This window comes from Phocoena phocoena, chromosome 9 (assembly GCF_963924675.1).
Source record: "Phocoena phocoena chromosome 9, mPhoPho1.1, whole genome shotgun sequence".
Classification (NCBI taxonomy): domain Eukaryota; kingdom Metazoa; phylum Chordata; class Mammalia; order Artiodactyla; family Phocoenidae; genus Phocoena; species Phocoena phocoena.
The window spans coordinates 77,068,849-77,088,281 of NC_089227.1; the positions used below are offsets into that span (position 1 = coordinate 77,068,849).

At 40.1% G+C, this 19,433-nt stretch overlaps 1 protein-coding gene across 1 annotated transcript; it reads left to right on the plus strand.

Annotated features, from left to right (window-relative positions):
• Positions 1-436: 436 nt before the first annotated feature.
• On the plus strand, positions 437-10,229 carry WNT16 (Wnt family member 16). The gene is made up of 4 exons (XM_065884266.1): positions 437-531; positions 721-962; positions 2,757-3,043; positions 9,765-10,229. Exons 1-4 carry the CDS (start codon positions 437-439, stop codon positions 10,227-10,229), a joined length of 1,089 nt encoding a protein of 362 aa, XP_065740338.1.
• The last annotated feature ends 9,204 nt before the right edge of the window (positions 10,230-19,433 follow it).

A 19,433-nucleotide genomic window follows, 5' to 3' on the forward strand; every position in this document is an offset into this window, starting at 1 on the left:
GCCTGCTCTCAGCCAATGAGAGCCTGAGGACCCGGGATGATGAGATGAGGGGCCGCTGCTGGGCCAATCAGGCTCCAGGCGCGGCCAGGGGGAGGAGATGGGAGGAGAGGCCGGGGGCGATGGAGACAGAGCTACATCAACAGAAGTTTCTCACCTTGGAATGCGAGGGACGCTCCCGCATCTCCGGCACATCTTCAACTCGTCTCGGGAGGAGTGCCCCAAGCTACTTTCCCAACTTCCTCACGCTGCTCCCAGCTCGCGAGGAGAAGGCTGCTGAGAGCCCCTACTACGGCTGGCCTTCTTTTTACGTTGTCTGCAGGGAGAAAGGAGGCGAGGGACAACTTGGTGCTGGGGAACTGACCTCTGTCCTGGTGGGCCTCTGGCTGGGGAGGGTCGAAGAGGAGTGGCTGGGCCTGGGGGACTCCATGCGGGGGCCATGGACAGAGCAGCGCTCCAGGGACTGTCCCGCCTGTGCGCGCTGTGGGCAGCCCTGCTCACGCTGTTCCCCTGCGGAGCCCAAGGAAACTGGATGTGAGTATGGGGGCAGCAGGGGCGCACGGGGTTTGTGGCAAAAGGGATGTCCAGCCTCAGGGAACTTTCAGCTGAGGCTGGAGAGGAGAGGCGGGACTCTAGGGCGGGCGACCTAAATTTCGGGTAAACATCTGGGATTGGGAGGAGAGCAGGGCAGCGGCTGACGCTAGGGGCGGCCGTGTCTTACAGGTGGTTGGGCATCGCCTCCTTTGGGGTTCCGGAGAAGCTGGGCTGCGCCAGCTTGCCGCTGAACAGCCGCCAGAAGGAGCTGTGCAAGAGGAAACCGTACCTGCTGCCGAGCATCTGCGAGGGCGCCCGTCTGGGCATTCAGGAGTGCAGGAGCCAGTTCAGATACGAGAGATGGAACTGCCTGGCGGCCGCCGCCGCCCCGTCTGACACCAGCCCTCTCTTTGGCTACGAGCTGAGCAGCGGTGAGTCCCGGGACGCTCGCAGCTGGCGCGGGACGGAGGGCAGGTCCTCCAATTCTTGTAAATAAAGAGTGCTTGCGTGGTCCCGTCGCTCCCTAAATCCCCAGAGAGTTCCTTTAGTGCAATGAAACTGGGGGCGACTGAAGCCAGACCCGGGTGCAGGTGCTGTCCTGGACAGGGTGACACCCCAGGTCCCGAGCGGGGCGCGTGGAGCTGTAGCTCTTCCCCCTTCCCCGCGGCGCCCGGCCGGAGTTGGGGAAAAGCTGACACTCCACCCCGCCGACCCCTCGGACCCCGTAGCGCCCCCCTACGTGGGTGACCAGCTGGAGAAACATGATGTCGGCTACAGGGAATGCCGCTGCCGCAGCTGCTTTGATTTAAAAGCAGCTCCGCTGCGCACCGAGCCCTGGCTAATTGCAGCGAAGCCCCAAGCTGGTTGGCTCCTTACAGCACCGGGAAGACGGAATAATGGCGATTTTAAAGGGACTGTCCCGGGCAGCCCCACGTGAGGCTAGCTCGAGCACTACTTTAGTTCTCCCCTCTATTCCTTTCCTTCTATCTTTTCCCTCCTCTGCGCACAGCCGCGGCGCGGGAAGCTGCAGTAACACAAAGTTCCACTTCCACCGGCCTAGCAGTGACTTGGTAAGGATAAAGGTACAGAGGTATCAGCAGATTCAAAGGACTTCAGGCCCTGGGCGCTGAAAGATTCTTAGTTGTTTTTCACATTCATTTCGGTTCCCCCTCCACCTTTGACCCTTCCCCGCCGGGTCCCTACACTCACCGCCGCCAAAGCATCGCTTTTGCCCCGCTGCGCTTTGGCCGGCACACCCTTCCGAAAGAGCCCTGACTCCCTGCAGAAAAAAAAGAAGAGGATGTGTTCTTCACAGTTGCTGAAATGTAGAGGCATCAGCTGTTGAAAGGGTTTATTGGACAACGACGTGATAACGTTTCTACTCCAATCTAAACATCTCCAAAGGGGGGGAAAATGTCGCCCGCTGAGTCCCTTCTAGTCCATTTTATTACTGTTTTAATGGGACTTTAATTGTCAAAGATTTTAGCTCAAAAACCTATTGCAGGTGTGTGATATCCATATTCAACATTCAGTTGTTTTCCATAACAATTTTTTTTTTTGCTGATGACATTTCAATTATCTTTAACTGCCTTTAATACTGTAAGACGATATAATACTGTATATAAGAATATATAATATTTAACTTTCATATTAATATTGTTTTTCAGGATATCCTTAAAAAATCAGTCTTTGATGTGAAATGAAACTGCAACATTTATCTCCTAATTGCTTTGGTCTTTGCTTAATTTGCATTCTGACATGTATTTTTTACACAACAAAAGTCATACCAAATTTTTCAGCTTGTGTTTTCTGATAACACATTTTAAATTTAACGAGAAGGGTAAGCAGGACTCCTTTGGGCATTGTATCACTATTTACGTATCCATACGAGGGATTTTAAATTCAACGTGTATTTATAGAATTTTTATTGTCTGTTAAGTGCTGAGCTGGATGCTGACATATATTTCAAATTTTAAAAATAAACAGATGATATTAAGGTATGGGGACAATTTATGATATACAATATAGGAAAATCATACCGAAAATTCATGTTGCTTTTTTAAAAGCTGAGAACAATATGAAGTTGTCCTTTCTTAAATATGTACTCATTAAAGCATCCATTGAAAAGTTGCTTCCCTGATAAGAAGATAAGTAGAAGACTTTGTTATGAACATAAACAGAGAACGGTATGACTCATTCATTTAGCAACTTATGTTTTATTCTAGGCACCAAGGAAACAGCATTTATTTATGCTGTGATGGCTGCAGGCCTGGTGCATTCTGTGACCAGGTCATGCAGTGCAGGCAACATGACCGAGTGTTCCTGTGACACCACGTTGCAGAACGGCGGCTCAGCAAATGAAGGCTGGCACTGGGGGGGCTGCTCTGATGATGTCCAGTATGGCATGTGGTTCAGCAGAAAGTTCCTAGACTTCCCCATCAGAAACACCACGGGAAAAGACAGCAAAGTACTGTTAGCAATGAACCTACATAACAATGAAGCTGGAAGGCAGGTATGTATTAGAGAATGGAATCGAAATCCAGTGCCTTTAGGTAAATAACACTAGGATTACACTTCTGGATCAATCTGACCAAATGGTTTAAAAACCAAACGCTTGCAGTCTAAGAATATATATGTATGTGTGTGTGTGTGTGTGTGTGTGTGTGTGTGTGTGTATGTAAAATTATATGTTTACTATATAACAGCAAGTATATATATATATATATTCTTTCATGAGCCTGTACTGACCATATTGATTTAGTTTAAGTTTCCATCTGATGTGAGTTGAATCTTATTATACAATATATTTGTGATTGTATAGTTCGTATACCTAAAACACCAATTATAAAATAACAGAGGTACAAGTGCCTGTTGGGTCATTTTATTCCACCCTCTTAGATAGTTAGTTGCAGAGCTAGAATAAGACTTACAGTATCTGCCTTTCTAACGGGACTGAATCAAATTTCATTTTTTCAAATTTGAATTTTCATTATATTTTTAAATCTTTATTTTAGTAGGCAATGACATCTAAAGAAGTTATCAGTTCTGTCCTTACTTTCTCTAGCAAAACATTCTTGAATACATTAGAGAATACACAACTCAAGTAATATTTTTCGTAAAACAAAATTTATTTAAGGGAAGTAGTTATGTTATTATAAAGCAATGTAGATTCACTGTAAAAACTGATAAATACAGATAAATTAAAGCAACTATAGCTATATTAAATATTTTGATATTTAAAAATATAGATATATTAAAGATCTAGGGATAGGGAAATTTGAAGAATCACATCTAATTAACCTCTTTTATGAATATTTTAATGCTAAATTTTCTTAAAATGGTGTAAATTTGTAGATTAATTTAACTTTTATGTATTTCCCTTAATGAATATTGACACAATAAGCTTTGAGTTCTACAACATAGTTGAATTACTTGGTAATTCATAGTGACTTTCCAAAAACAGTCAAAACCTCTCTTAGGTATATAGATTTTCTATTTTGTAATAATCTTTTCAGGATGGGAATATCACCACATATCGTATATTACTGTAAATATTCAATAACCTGTAAAGGTCCCAAAGTAGTCATTGCAATCTGCCACATTCTCCTGCAATAAATTAAAATGAGTTGCGGTATCTCTTAGGAATATTTAAAGTACATGCTGCATTTGTTTTACATTTTTGGAAAGTGAATAAATGGAACTCTCTTGGAATAGTTGCAAGTTTCAGCTAGTTTTCTTTACTTAACCACTTTGGTTTAAAATACAAAAACCGAAAACTCAATAAATATATCATCATAACACTTCAAATTCAAATTTGACTATTCAGTTCTATTTGAATATTGATTCAAAACGGAAGATTCGAAAATAGGAAAGTCAGTAAATAGCTATGTAAGCTTTTCATTGTTTTGTTTTGAAATTTTAAGTTAATTTATCTCACTAAAGTAACTCCTGCTAACACCACAGTTATGCACAGGTCTCTTCTTGATAAAGTTTTACATTAAAAAAAATCAAATGAATGAGTTTTTGCTTCAATTTAAATAATATCCAATAAAGGAATTTTTTTTCTAACATATTAATATAAAAGAGGTTAAAGGTAATTAACATTTGTTCTTTAAAACTCTAAACTAGAGAAAAACATCAAGTCAAATTCATACATTTTAAAAACAAGAAAACAATTGAATGAATAGTATCACCTTAGACCTTAAATCTTCTTTAGTCATTCTTTAAATAATTTGGTAGAGACTAAAAAAATTTAATCAGAAAACAAAACTTCAAACTTATGTTATAATTCATTCTTTTGAATAAAGTTATCTCCAGACTTATGAAAAGTCCTAAAGTATTCTAAAATGTATTTTTATTAGCAATATTAGACAGTTATTTAGTTTTATTCTGTCTTACGTGGCTTTTTTTCAAATTAGGTAGCAATATTTGCCTCTATAACTATTAACTTTGATCTATTTATATTCTGATTTTTAAAAAAAAACATACAATTATTCAGCATCAATTTTAATCCACTGTTTGTTGGCAATAAAACAGTGTCCTCACTTTACTGAGGTTTTCCCTATTATTCTAATTATGCCCAAAAAATTCAACCTTTAGGTATATACACATTTTGTGTAAATTTCAGTTTTCTCTACTGAATCTTTTTTTTTTCCACATTGGTCTAGATGGAATTTTTAAATATTACAAAATATTACCTGGATATTTTGAGGGCACTACACTGATGTTTCTGTTGGTCTTTTCTCATGAACTATTACAATTCAAAACATTTTAATATTTTTCTTTCCATTGGTGGTCAAAAAAAAAAACAAGAAAAAAGCCAACACCACCACCAGCACCAGAACAACAACAAAAATCAACCGGGTTTCCAAGGTATTACCTAACGTGGAAGAACAAAAAACTACGTTTTCAATATTGGCAATTAGGAGTTTAATCTAATAGGTATATCCTTCTGATTAAGGTTCAAGGTCTGCATTCAACTGAGTTGATTTTCCTCATCTCAAAATTCCAAACTCAAAACGTAGGAAAGCGTTCAGAGAAATGTGGGTACTGGTGCTTAGTAGTGCTGTGAGCAGAATAGATGACTTTCTAACTGCTGACCTTAAATACTCTAATTCCCACTTGGTTTCTGACACCATTCCTAAAGTTATGACTCCAAGAATAATGTTGCCGAATGGTGATTGTCTAACAGAACGATGTGATGTCTTCCAGGGGCAGAACTTCTGAGAATAATGTGACTTGGAATATTTATGGGTATTTCTTTTGGTGTGCTTAAAATATTTCCATTCTTCCCATGTCCACCTCATAAACTTTTAAGTTTCCCTACCCCATAATTTGTTTTATGATGAGTAACTCAAAAAAGTGGCATGGGCCCCACCCCCAAATTTCATTAACCTGTTTCAAGAATATTTACAAGTACTTGAACAACACACAAGTGTTTTGCTTTTCAGCAGGTTCATATATATTTTTGGACTGAAAGGGACAAAATGGGTCAGAGAAATAGGAATACTACAATTAACCATCCAATTTATGTCACCGTTTTCATAAAAACTTAAGCAGATCATCTGATAGTTGACAAATGAAATGTCACAAAATGTTCCATAAGTTTTTTTTTTTTTTTTTTTTTTTTTAGTCATTTCTGTAAAGCTTGGATAAAGCAACCTACCAAAAAACAATCACCTCCGGCTGTGTTACCTCTGAGTCAAAACTAACTCCTTAGACCACTTCTCAAACAGTTTCTAGTTTTACATTAAGTGTTAATGATACATCTTTCCTATTTCACTTCATCAGAAATTTATCAAACCAAAACTTAACATAGGGTGCCCAGTAGATTAAATGCTATGCTCCCAATTGCTCTCCCATAGTTTAAAAATATTTCACCAAAATGTGCACATCTGTTTGCAATAGTTAACAAAACATTACTCTGTTAATATCGTTATAAACCTTAACAACTCAGCGAAGTAGAGAAAGGAATTTTCTCATAACCACACACAACTCATTCGCTTGCTATTCTCTTACTTCTCCTGTTAGAAAATCACTATGCTATCACTGCATCTCAGAATGGCTATTTGATATCAATTAAGAATCCTAGCTGAAAAGCTCCAGAATATATATTTTTGGAGTGTTCATGCAATTTTCTTAAATATATTTGTACTTTCCACTTTCATTTTTCTCTGTTCTATCAAAATTATCCTGCTGCATATAAAGACTTTATATCATATATTACCATCTATCCTTACGGAAGACAAGTGTCTCAACGAGGCTATTTATTTTTCTGTCAAATTGGAATAATAAGCAAGGACATGTTCATGAACTACCTACTATATGCAAGGCATTTCTTCCTATAAAACTAAATCAAGTAAAATAATTTATGAAAATTTAACTCTGAGAGTAAAATTCTGTGTGTGTGTGTGTGTGTGTGTGTGTGTGTACGTGTTATCTGCCCTTGAACTCTGCATTTCATCACATTCTCCTAGTGGTGGTTGCATCGCTTTATTTTATCCCTGTTTGTCCAAGTTTCTTCCTTGGAGTCTTACAAGGGTATAATCATTTAAATTGCATGTCAAGTTCTTTGTCTTTCTACTCTAGAATATCAATATGAATAGTATTCACATATATAATAAAAATACTATTTCTTTTCTTATACTTATCGTTAAAGACAAAAACGTAATGGAATTGAAAGATAATAGAATTAAATTCCTTAAAAATACCTCTAGAAAGTTTAGTTAACTCCACGTATTTAAAAGTTTCTAGTTTTCTATGGCAGGAAACTCTCCCCAAAATTCGGGTACAAATTCAGCAGGTGGTATCCCTGGATTCAAGATCAGTCTTCCCTCTTATCCTTCACACCTGGGCAGTCGTGTGTCACTCTTGTGTCCTAACACTGTTGTGGGCTGAGGAATTGGAGGAAAACCCAGCCAGATCAGGGTCTCCCAATATCACTGACTTCCTGGCAGTGACTCTTTTGTTGAAGAAAGTGGTCTTTATTACTTCCTCTTGATTCAGATTACCAACAGAGGATGAGTTAAAACTGTTCAAGGGAGCTAGACTAACCATTCAATGAGTATTTGGTGAGCGTCTATTCTGTCCTCCATGCTTTGCAAATTGGCAACACCATAGGTAATGTCTGAACTGATTAATAAAAGGAAAAGGCAGCTCCTCAGTCAAGAATCTGAGCGAGAGGCAGCTCTAAATCACTAAGTGATGACTGTAATGAGCATTGATCAGGCTTAAACACATAAACTTACATTCTTAGATTTTTGGCTTTCTTTGGACAATTTGTTTTGCTGTTACCTGGCATTGATTGAGCTCTCTTTTTCTCATATCCTTTGGGCACTTAAAATCTGAACAAAAGTAGGCAGATTGCATTAATTTGAACATTTATTTGCCTGGAGACTTTTTAAAAATTGAAGGCTTTGTGAATATCAAATGCCATAAATTTAACCAAATAAGCTTGTGTGCCAAATTGTTCTCAATTGAAAGGTAAATTTTACCTGAGATAATAAGAAATAGACATATCTACTCGCTTCTTAGTTTCATGAGTTCAAAACAAGCATATGTGTCGTATCCTATAAAAGACAGTGTTTAAATGTTGTTCGGTTTATTATTTTAAACACTAATAAAAAGTATTGAATATTACACAAATCAATACCATATGCTCTCATTCAAGGCTGCAAATATAACAAATTGTTTGAAATACTCTGTCTCATTAGATAGTTCAGAAACTTTAGTTAATTTGTTAGGAAACGTAACATTCCACAAACATGTCAGTGTCAACTGTGGTACAAAATAACAAAGTAGAAACCCCTGTCATTTTATAGTTTTGATAAGAACTGTAAGTGGAATTTAAGCGGTGGGGTTTTTCCTTTATTTGGCGAGATTACACACATAATTTCCAAGTTATCGAATAGCTAGACCCATTTTTTATTTTACCCAGCCTGTTGACAGAATGTCAACTCTCCAGTTAGTCCTGACGATTTATTAATCTGCTCTGCCATCCTCTGGGGATTGAAGGAAGTTATGCTGACTGGCCGGTATGTGAGAAATTAGAACTATAAACTTTTATTTTAGGAATCTCTGCATTGTTTTTGCACGGTTAGCCCCATTTGAAATTTTATCTCAACTCTTACCGTACCTTCTTCCTCAGGGACAGGGGGCATTTATTTTGACCTTAATGTGTGTCGGGCAATGGACTCTAACCCATGTATGTCATCTCATTGAATTCCTCCATCTGAACAGAATAACTCAGCACTTGGAATTGAAAAATCATATAAATATTATACCTTTTCTATGTTGGGAGGGTGCTACTGATACATCAAGAATAGGACATATGTTTTGAATTAATTTTCCAGAAGAGGGGAAGAATTGGCTGGGAGCCACTGCACTCTCCAACCCCTTCTTTTGACCAACTTAAGTTGATTAGTCAGGATTTCTCATGTGTTCTGTGACCAGGGGAGAGCATATCCCCCCAAACCCCTGTGAATATAACTGACTTTTGCAGTGATCAAACCTGAGAGCTGTCAGTTCAGTAGCTCTCATCCTTGGATGCCCTTGGAATCATCTGAGCAGCTTTGTAGAAGTCATTGCCTGGACCCCACCTTGACATATTAAATAAGAATCTCAGGGGTTATTTGTAAAGTTCCACAGCTGTTTCTGAGTGCATACAAGTCACCTGAGGATCTTATTAAAATGCAGATTTTGATTCCACAGCTTTGGTGAGGGACCTGAGAGTCTGTATTTCTCACAAGTGATGCTGGCGCTATTGGTCCATGAACCACACTCTGAGTAGCAAGGTGCTAAAATGAACGGTATCAGGAACATAGAGGCACTAATGAACATCCTCTCACACCCAAAATTAATGAGAGATTAGAAGTAAACGTTAACTTCCCTTTGTTATCTCAGCTAATCTCTGTTAACATTATTAGCTTGGTCTGCAGCTTTACATTAGACTCAGAAAGGTTTGTTCTGTAGAGTGAAGAGAAGGACAAAACATTTGAATTCTAAGCGATCTAAAAGATCCTTTACGTGCAAAATCATCCTTATTTTTAAAAATTATTATTTTTTTGTTATTTAATTGAAGTATTTTTAAAACTATTATTATTTTATTTAATTTTAATTGAAGTATATAACCATCATTTTTATACAGGAGTAAACAGATCCAGAGCTGGTAGTGCTTCTGTTGTTGAGTAAAACACTTCATGAACGATGTTTCACTCATTTCCTGTTGGTTTCAGGCTGTCGCCAAGTTGATGTCATTAGACTGCCGGTGTCACGGAGTTTCCGGCTCCTGTGCTGTGAAAACATGCTGGAAAACCATGTCTTCTTTTGAAAAGATTGGCCGTCTGTTGAAGGATAAATATGAAAACAGTGTCCAAATCTCAGACAAAATAAAGAGGAAAATGCACAGGAGAGAGAAAGATCAGAGGAAAATACCGATCCACAAGGATGATCTGCTCTACATTAATAAGTCTCCCAATTACTGTGTAGAGGATAAGAAACTCGGGATCCCCGGGACCCAAGGCAGAGAGTGCAACCGCACGTCAGAGGGCGCAGACGGCTGCAACCTCCTCTGCTGCGGCAGGGGCTACAACACCCACGTGGTCAGGCACGTGGAGCGATGCGAGTGCAAGTTTATCTGGTGCTGCTACGTCCGCTGCAGGAGGTGTGAAAGCATGACTGATGTCCACACTTGCAAGTAACCACTCTAGCCTTGGGCAAGAGTCCCCAGTGACAGACGTACAATGGGAGTGGCTCCCACTGTGCTGGGCTGGGGAGCCTGACACCTGCCTCCTCAGAATTCCCAGATCCTCGAGGCTCTCTCAGAAGTCCCTTTACCTGATCGATGTCAATGTCACACAATAGGCATGTAGATTTCTTGGGATTCTAAAACTGAAAAAGTTTGAGTTCATATGTTGGTGGTTTAGGGAACAGATATTGAGGGCAAGGAAGATAAACTGTCTCGTAAGCAAGAAAGAACAGGAAAGAGCCTTCATGCCGAGAGAACTGGTCCATACTCAGGATAAGATCCTTGACTATGGAACACGGTTATGGAACTCAATAGTGGTGGGTGAATATTAGTCATTTAAAAAAGACATCTATTAGAGCAGCATGGAGCAGTAAACATGAATCTCATTCTCTGAGTATTTTTTATGAAGAAATCATACTAAGTGTTGGTGCATAGAAACAGAAGGTGTTGGGACAGGTTAACAGAAGTGGTGGGTGCCTACTTAACACCTTCATTCATTTCAGAAGAAAGAATCTTCATAAGTGATATAACACCCCCTAAAACATGTTTGTTAGCGATATTTCGTGACAAAACAAAAGAAGCAAGATGTAAGAAGCAAGATGTAAAAAGCAAAATGTATGATTTGGAGTTTAAGTGACTTTTAACCAGGAGAATTGATCTAGAAGAGTATCAGTGAGGTATATAGCAACCTTTATCTTTGGCTTCACACTTTCATTATAGACCAGCTTCTACTATTAAAAACTCAGCTCTGAAATACTGGAGGAAGGGATCCTGAAAGCATGTGGGAAAATCAGAGGTAGAAATATAAAGGGCTCTCGTACATTGTAAGGAAAAGCACCCTTTAAATGTGTAGAGACAGTATTTTGTACAGTATTTTGTTAAATTTTTTATATTTTGTAAATAATGTTTTTAAGTTATATGATATATATTGAAACTTAAGATATTTTTTTGCCAAAGCCCAAGAGCTAAGGCAATAAAATTATCTCAGAAATAATATTAGCTTCTGTTTCCTTTCATACTATTAACTTTGACATTTTTTCATACATTGAGAAAGAAGTTCATTGAGCAGTTAGTTACATGGATGTGTATTTCCTGCCGAAATGGCAGCTTTATATGTTGTAAATTAAAATATGCGGCAATATATTGACAATTGTGCTCTTTCAGCAGTCAGATTAGTTGAATTCTGTTCTCAATTAGTTATGTTTAACTGGTAAGGTTATTATAATAAATTATACAGTAAAAGTCTTAACTGGAAAAAAGAATCTAAATCAGAATAATGATCAATTTGTGGATTTGACATCCTGGATATTTATTATGTTGTGTGAAATGCTGCACTTCCATGTGAATTTTGAGTGGTCTTGTTTTAGTATTCATGCATGTATATTCATGATATTTTACAAGGTTCCTGGTGAAAATTACAGGGCTGTATTTAAGGTGGTATTTTAATGTAAATGCTATGTTTTTTATGAATTGTTCAATATTTCAGTATCATATAGAAAAAATAGATTTTCTAAGTTCAGAATGGACAAAGAAAGAATATTCTTTTTCTCAAAATAAGCTAAAGAAATGTTTCCCTGACCATCCTGGTCTCATTCTATTTCCTTTCAATTTTATTTAAAAGGCAAAGCAATAATTTGTGAAAAAGAGCAAACCATGGAAAATGACTCTGATCTAATATTAAACATTTAACTGTGACCCTTAAAATTTAACAAAATTACTATTTACTGAATGAGAGACTCCAAAATGACAAATGAACAAATACAGTGCTTATTTAAGAGTGGTTTACCGTTCTTTAGCATCCACTGATGAGAATAACCTGAAAAATAGACACTTATTCTTTTTTTTTTTTTTTTTTTTTTTTTTGCGGTACGCGGGCCTCTCACTGTTGTGGCCTCTCCGGTTGCGGAGCACAGGCTCCGGACGCACAGGCTCAGCGGCCAGGGCTCACGGGCCCATCCCCTCCGCGGCATGTGGGATCTTCCCCGACCGGGGCACGAGCCCGTGTACCCTGCATCGGCAGGCGGACTCTCGAACACTGCGCCACCAGGGAAGCCCTAGACACTTATTCTTATGCCTTCTTTTGCAAAGTAAATCTATTTTATCTGCATTGAAAATAAGCACTCTTTCTTAAAACAGGAAGACTGCAGTTTCTGTTAATGACCATTTTTTTTCCTATCAACTAGAAAACTTTTCATAATTAACTTACCAACCGATTGTGAGAACCAGGGAGACTTTAATTCACAAATACATGACTACTATTCAGCCATTAGCACCACCCCATAACCCCCGCATGCCTGAGCAAGAACTCCCAACTCCCAAGCTGTGTCTTTGGTTTCTTCTTTTCTGTCTCCCTGGCATCACCATGGAAGCCATCCATGAATGTCTCACCTGTTTTACTGGTTGACTGCCTAGCTTTGGCCCATTTCCTTCCCAGTCCTCATCGTAGTATAGGTAGCTCCTGGAAATACACGTTCTGGGGCCCAAACGCTTCTATCCAGTTTAGGCTATTGTGGTTCATGGTTTAGGGCTCCTTATGGTGCTGGTAACAAAAAAAAGCAACCCAGACTGACAAACGTTAAAGGAAATGTACTGACTCAGTGGCTGAAAAGTCTAGAGTTGTGACCGATTCAGGTGAAGTTTGATCCAAAAGCTCACACCATGTTCTCAGGGCTCATGTCTCTCCATCTCCAGCCTAAAGAAGCTGGCTTCTGTGAAGTTGTCTTCGACTGCAGGCTCCACAGGGTTCTGTGCCAACCCCCCCAATACCCTAGTCTCAGCAGCTCTGGGCTCTCGGCTTTTCTCATCAACATGGCTGCCACACTTCCTTCCAGATCTAACATTCTCCTACTACTCATTCTAAGGAAAGGGAGAGATTCTTTTTGGTTTTTTTTTTTTTTTGGTTGCTCACACAAGAGAGAGGGCAAACTTATTTCTCAGAATGCCCAGCAAAAGTCATCATTGGCTCTGATTGGTTAATGTGCCTATCTCTGAGCCAATCACAATGGCCACTGGGGATTGGGGTTGGATGATAAATACACTGATCGTTTTAAAGCAATCAAGACCCATGCTGGGAAATGGCAGTGGGGTTCATTCCAACTAAACCCACATAGTTTGAGAATAGGAATGAGTCCACAGGAGGTTATGTTACCATAAAGGGTCCTCTATGTTGGACAGTCCCCAGTTCTAGTGATGTGTTTAGGAAACAGCTTTCTGGTATCACATGGATCAGGCTCACTGCCAGACAATCACTGTGGGTAAAATGCCCTTTTATGATGATAAAAGGGGAGGGGAGTTACACTCTAGTGTATTAATTTTCAATTTAGGAGTTCAACATTTTGTAAACTGGGAACTGCTTAATAGAGGCAATGGTTAGAGGCAATGATGATTATCTTGAAACGTGATCAAGAAAAACGTATCAAACAGCATTATCTGTAATCTCTGGATACGGAAGTTGGTTAATTAAAGCATTTCCCTGATAATAATACTTTACACAACACAAAAACACTTTAATTTGTTTGAATACAAATAACAGCATTATTTCCTTATTCACCATCTGGGTGACAGTTGGTTTTGTTGGTGGTGGTTTTTCGTTTGTTTGTTTTTTAAGGAACTATGACAGTTATATTAAGAATACAATGGAATTGAACTATGTAAGTTAGATGCTATGACCCCATTTTGCAGATTTGTAACCACGATATTCACAGTAAATATTTTAGAAACACTTTAATTTTCTGAAGTACTGTCAGTACTGATGTGTTTGGTTTTACTTAAGATGTGGAACCAGAAGAGCTTTTCATCAAAATATTTATTTACAGGCAATTTGGTGAGCTGCTGGTATTTTTTTGCATCACCTTCCAAAGGCCATCAAATACTGAGGAATTAAACCCACCATTTGGAGCCAGTTAGTTATCCAGAACACTACAATACACTTAGCTGACTTGAAGGAAGAAAGATTCAAATCGTATCTCCAGGAACCATGTATACTCGGCAAGACAAGACTTTCCTAAAAAAAAAAAAAAAAAAGACAAGACTTTCTTAAGGAAAGTTGGCTAAGATCCTTGATTTTTTAAAAAAATTTCAGTTTCAGTATAGACCAGATGTGACAAGTCATAACATTTCTTGGAGTAGGATAATGAGGTAAACTGAGAAGGACAAATGTGTGGCCCAGCATGAAAGGGAACACAGCGGTACACCAAGGACTCAACACCTTTGAAAAAGAAAATAATGTTAGTAAACACTTAGATAGCACTTACCATGTACCAGGCATTGTTCTAAGTAAATCGTATATATTAAGACATTCGATCCTCACGATAACCTCATAAAGTAGGTGCTATTATTGTGGTCCTTATTGTACAGAAACAGACACAGTAATGGTGAGGTAAGTAGCTGGCCCAGGTCACAAAGAACAGACTAGCTTCAGAGACTGGGCCCTTAACCGTCATATCGTTATTGCACCTCTCACAGAAACAAAATAGTACAGAGTTTACAGTATACCATTTAAAGGGTTTGGGGATTTGTAAACATAATGACAGCTACAGGGTGTTCCTCCCTGGTTTGATTATATAAACTTGGTTGAGAAGCTGGAGAGGAGTGATGGGAGAATTGAGGTCTTAGAATTCACCATGAAATGTAATTAAAATACACTGCCTCTTGATTTCTAAACTCTAAATGATTTAAACTGCCTTCTATTTTAGATCACCATGTGGCTAGCGGTTGGATTATGCTTCAAGAGCCTAACAATCATTCCAAAAGGAAATGACTAGGGGTGAAGATCAAACTAATTTAGTGCGACATTAAATAAATACTTACATCCTTTTGATTGTTGTGCTTACAGCCAATTGTTACATAAGGTGTTACTTTTAATAGATGGATGAAATTTACCGTTGGTAATAGTTTACATCCACATCCAAAGAAAAACCAGTAGAGATGGTTTGCATGATTAAAATCTCTTGAAACAAAATCATGCTAGAAAGAGCAGCCTCTCCCACTTGTTGTAAAGGGAGAGTAATAATAAATGTGGGCCAAGTCAACACAAAGTTTCACATGTGACTTTTAAATTTGCAGAAAGAAATGAAAGCATCTGATTGGTGTGTGAGAATTATACGAGCAGGGAGAACGGGGATATAGGGCCGCCTGTTTCCCTCTGTTAAACTGCCATTCTGAACCCTAGGGGTGATTCACCTCCAAAGAGGCCAGGAAGCCTTCTTTTCTGCGTGTCAGTAACAGCCGTCTGTGATCATGGCTCATATCCACCCCGCCGTGTTTAGCCAAGAAAAAGGAAGGGTGGCCCGTTATAGATCCTAATTACTCTTTTTTTTTTTTTTTTTTTGCGGTACGCGGGCCTCTCACTGTTGTGGCCTCTCCCGTTGCGGAGCACAGGCTCCGGACACGCAGGCTCAGCGGCCGTGGCTCACGGGCCCAGCCACTCCGCGGCATGTGGGATCTTCCCGGACCGGGGCACGAACCCGTGTCCCCTGCATCGGCAGGTGGACTCTCAACCACTGCGCCACCAGGGAAGCCCCTAATTACTCTTTGATAAAAGAGGAATATCACTAAATTTAACTGCATATTTAAACACACTTGAACTCTTCGTAACCAAGGAAAAGTGTAAATAAACAAAATGTAAGTCAATAATTACCTATTTATTTCTAGTACATAATCTATACTTTTAAAAAATGTTTAAAAAATTTTGTCAGTTGTATTGTTTTTATATTTTCCCCAGCTTTATTGAGATATAATTGACATATAACACTGTGTAAGTTTAAAGTCTTACCCATTTTAATTGCTTGATCTCAAACTCCCTGGCAAACAGCTCATTTTTCCTCCACACAAGGCTCTATGCAAGCAAGGCAAGAAATAGCATATGGTACGATAGCAAGATGGGAAAACTGAAAAAGTAAATGTGATAAATCCTCTTTAGCATGCCTGATATTTAATGGGTCCAGGCTTAACACTTTTACAAGCTGAAAGATAAATTTCTGAGAAAAAATTCTCCCCTCTGCTAGCTTAAACACTTTTTCTTCACCCAAATCACTTCTTGAGAAACTATACTCTAAAATTTGTTGACTTAATATACTAACTACAACGTCAGAATTTCAATTGCCACAGTGCCTGTAACTGTGCCCATCCCACAATCCCAGTGCTGTAGAACTGTAGGGAAACTTCTCCAGGGTATTTTCATAATGGGATTTGTTTTTCTTCATAATGGGATTTTAACAGTTCCGTAAGAATTGGCTCTCAACCCCATTCCCAGGCCAAAAGTTTCAGATTTCCATAGGAGTTGAAGTGTCACCTCATTTACTGATCTTAAATCCCAGGTTCTCTCCCTGAGGGAGAACAGAAAGTCACCAGGGAAAGGTGCACTCCCCTTGGTCAAGCGCACACAGGCTCATTCCTCACACCTCAGGATATCCTCACCAACCACTCTTCTTCCACCCAGGGCCTCCCCATGAGAATCACAACCCTCAGGGACCACTGAGACCACAGCCTTCCCCAAGACTGAACATATTTCTACCCCTCAGCATCGTTTGCTTTCCCTTCTCCTCTGCTCAGAGCTTGGACCTGCAAGACATTTTCTTTGAAATTCATTTCTATTCTTGTCAAACGAAGCACACAGTACTTCTCTAATCAGGTTCCCTCTACACGGGGGTGCAGAGAAGCCAATTTCCAGGTCCGCCATCTCATTCCACTGGCGACGCAGAAGGCTAAGACCCTGCAAAGAAGTCCTCGCACCAGTACTGAGTTTGTTCATCTCATCAGGTGACATCCAAGCAGTACCAACAGCACCTGCGTGAAGGTAGACAAGCAGGACTGCATATGAACACATAATGCATTGCTGAAAATGTGTTTGAAAGCCCAATGAATACATTTCAAATAACAGACTTATAAGGGAAGTGTTGATCCCAGAGACCAAAAAGACGTTTCAAAGTTCTCATTCAAAATTCTTCTTTTGCCCAGGCACCCCTGCTGATAGGTAGGAACCTTCACAGGCCCTCTGAGCAAGAAGCAAATGCTGGGGTGCAAGGGGGTCAGCCAAGTCTCAGTATCTTCTCTGACCTGATGGCCGCCCCACCCTGCCGTGTGCAGGAGTTGGGTGGCGAGTTTGGAGGTTTTCGTGTGCTCTCTGGGGCTGGGGCTTCAGCAGAGTGTCCTATGAGACTCAGCTGCTGCCACAGGAAGGAATCGGAAAACACCCCCTGACTCTGACTGAAGTCACATAACTTCACATACTTGTGGGGGGCCAGCAAGTGAAACTATATCATGTGATCATTTGAAATGCTAGCTGCATGGAGATACACAAAAGCTTGAATTCTGCACATGAAAGGGAGTTCAGCGTCAGAGTGGAAGGGTTGGTAGTATATATAGTCAGAGGCCTGGAGGTTAAGGAGAACCTCTGGTGAATAGCTGTAGCCTCTCTCATGATCTTACTACCCTAGTCATTTAATGGTTCCCTTCTGGCTTGGTGTCTTGGTCTGTTCGGGCTGCTATAACGAAACACCACAGACCGGGTGGCTTATAAAGAGCACATTTATTTCTTACGTTTCTGGAGACTGGGAAGTCCAAGATCAAGGTGTCAACAGACTCGGTGTCTGGAAACGGCCTGCTTCCTGGTTCACAGATGGCCATCTTCTCACTGCGTCCTCACATGGCAGAGAAGCCCAGCCAGGGAGCTCTCTGGGGTCTGCTTGATAAGGGCAATAATCCTGTTCATGAGGGCTCCACCCTCATGACTTAATCACCTCCAAAAGGCCCCACCTCCAAATACCATCACATTGGGGATTAGGTTTCAACGTGTGAATTCTGAGGGGACACAAATATTCAGACCATAACACTTGGTATGATGAGGTTGGAAAGCTAGAGGCTGACTTAACTTTCCTCTATGGCTAAAATATTACTAGAATGCAAAAGACACAGCAATACTAGAAATGCTAACAGCTGCATTTAAAGAGTAGTTTGTGTCAGGCATTTTGGTAAACACCACAAATACATAGTTCTATCCCAGTTTTACAGGAGATGATACTGACTTTCTCAAGGTCCTCATGTAGCTGATGGTGGAACAGAGACACATACTCAGGCAGGTCTGTGTACTCTTAGCCAGTAGGCTACCCTGTCGAATTACAGAATTCTCTCCTCTTTAAGATTTTAGGCCCTGCTCCTCTCTGGTTAGCAAGTGAAACAATATGGGATGATTATATGGAACATTAGAAGCTTGCAGGTTCATAAATCAATTTTCCCTAATAAAGGGAGTATCTTTTGCCAACTGAGTTTCAACTTGTTCTTTCAATTGTCAATACACTCAGGTGGTAGGCACGATTTCTGCAGAGCTGAACAGGGAGCTTAGCAATGGCAGCCCGCTGTACCTGTGAACCAGCTGTACTGACTGGGAAGACTGTCTTCGCTGTGTTACGTTTGCTTATAAACTACCCATGGAACAAACCCAAGAGAAACCTCTCTTCTGTCTCTACCCAAAGGGCTGGCAGTCCCTCTTCCTTTCTGAGCACTCCTAGAAGAGTCATCTTAGTGTGGAGAGTGTTTCCTTAATACAGCTGCCGTCCAGTACTCTGCCCCTCACTGGATTGGAGGAAGGTTCTGGGGCAGGACATCTCTTAGATTCCAGATGGGCTTTCACCAGGCTGGTTGCACCATCCTTTGCTGCTCCCTGATACTCCCAGGCCAGGCCTGCCTGCTTTTCGCTCCATCTAACTCTTGATTTCACTGGAACCTCAAGGAAGGAGATGGGGACAATAGTAGAGGCTGAGTCCAGGCTGAGGGAGCTTTGAGGGAAACAGAGATTAACTAGCCATTGGCATGTGCCAATCAAAAACCAAGTCTACAACAGAAAAACCATCCTGGGAAGAGACAGCAAGAGAACGCTTCTGAGGAATGCTTTAGAAAAAGTAAGATCTGGTACTTCATTCTACAACTCCTAATTTACATGCACTTACTGCTGTCGAAGGCCCAGGTGAAGAGGTTAAGTGGCAAATCTTTTTCCTGATCAACACGAGCAATTATTTTTCCCTTTCATATTCATTTTTTAAACTATTGTAAATGCATTTCCACTTTCAACTGCTCTACTAACTGAACATAGCACATTTCTCATTCTTTCATTTAAGAATGGGGAGTGTCAATGAAACTGAATTAAACTATCATCTTTTGG

Coding starts and splice junctions, on each gene's coding strand:
- WNT16 (XM_065884266.1), top strand. CDS start 437: ATGGACAGAGCAGCGCTCCAGGGACTGTCCCGCCTGTGCGCGCTGTGG. Junction 532..720: donor GGAGCCCAAGGAAACTGGAT/GTGAGTATGGGG, acceptor CGTGTCTTACAG/GTGGTTGGGCATCGCCTCCT. Junction 963..2,756: donor TGGCTACGAGCTGAGCAGCG/GTGAGTCCCGGG, acceptor GTTTTATTCTAG/GCACCAAGGAAACAGCATTT.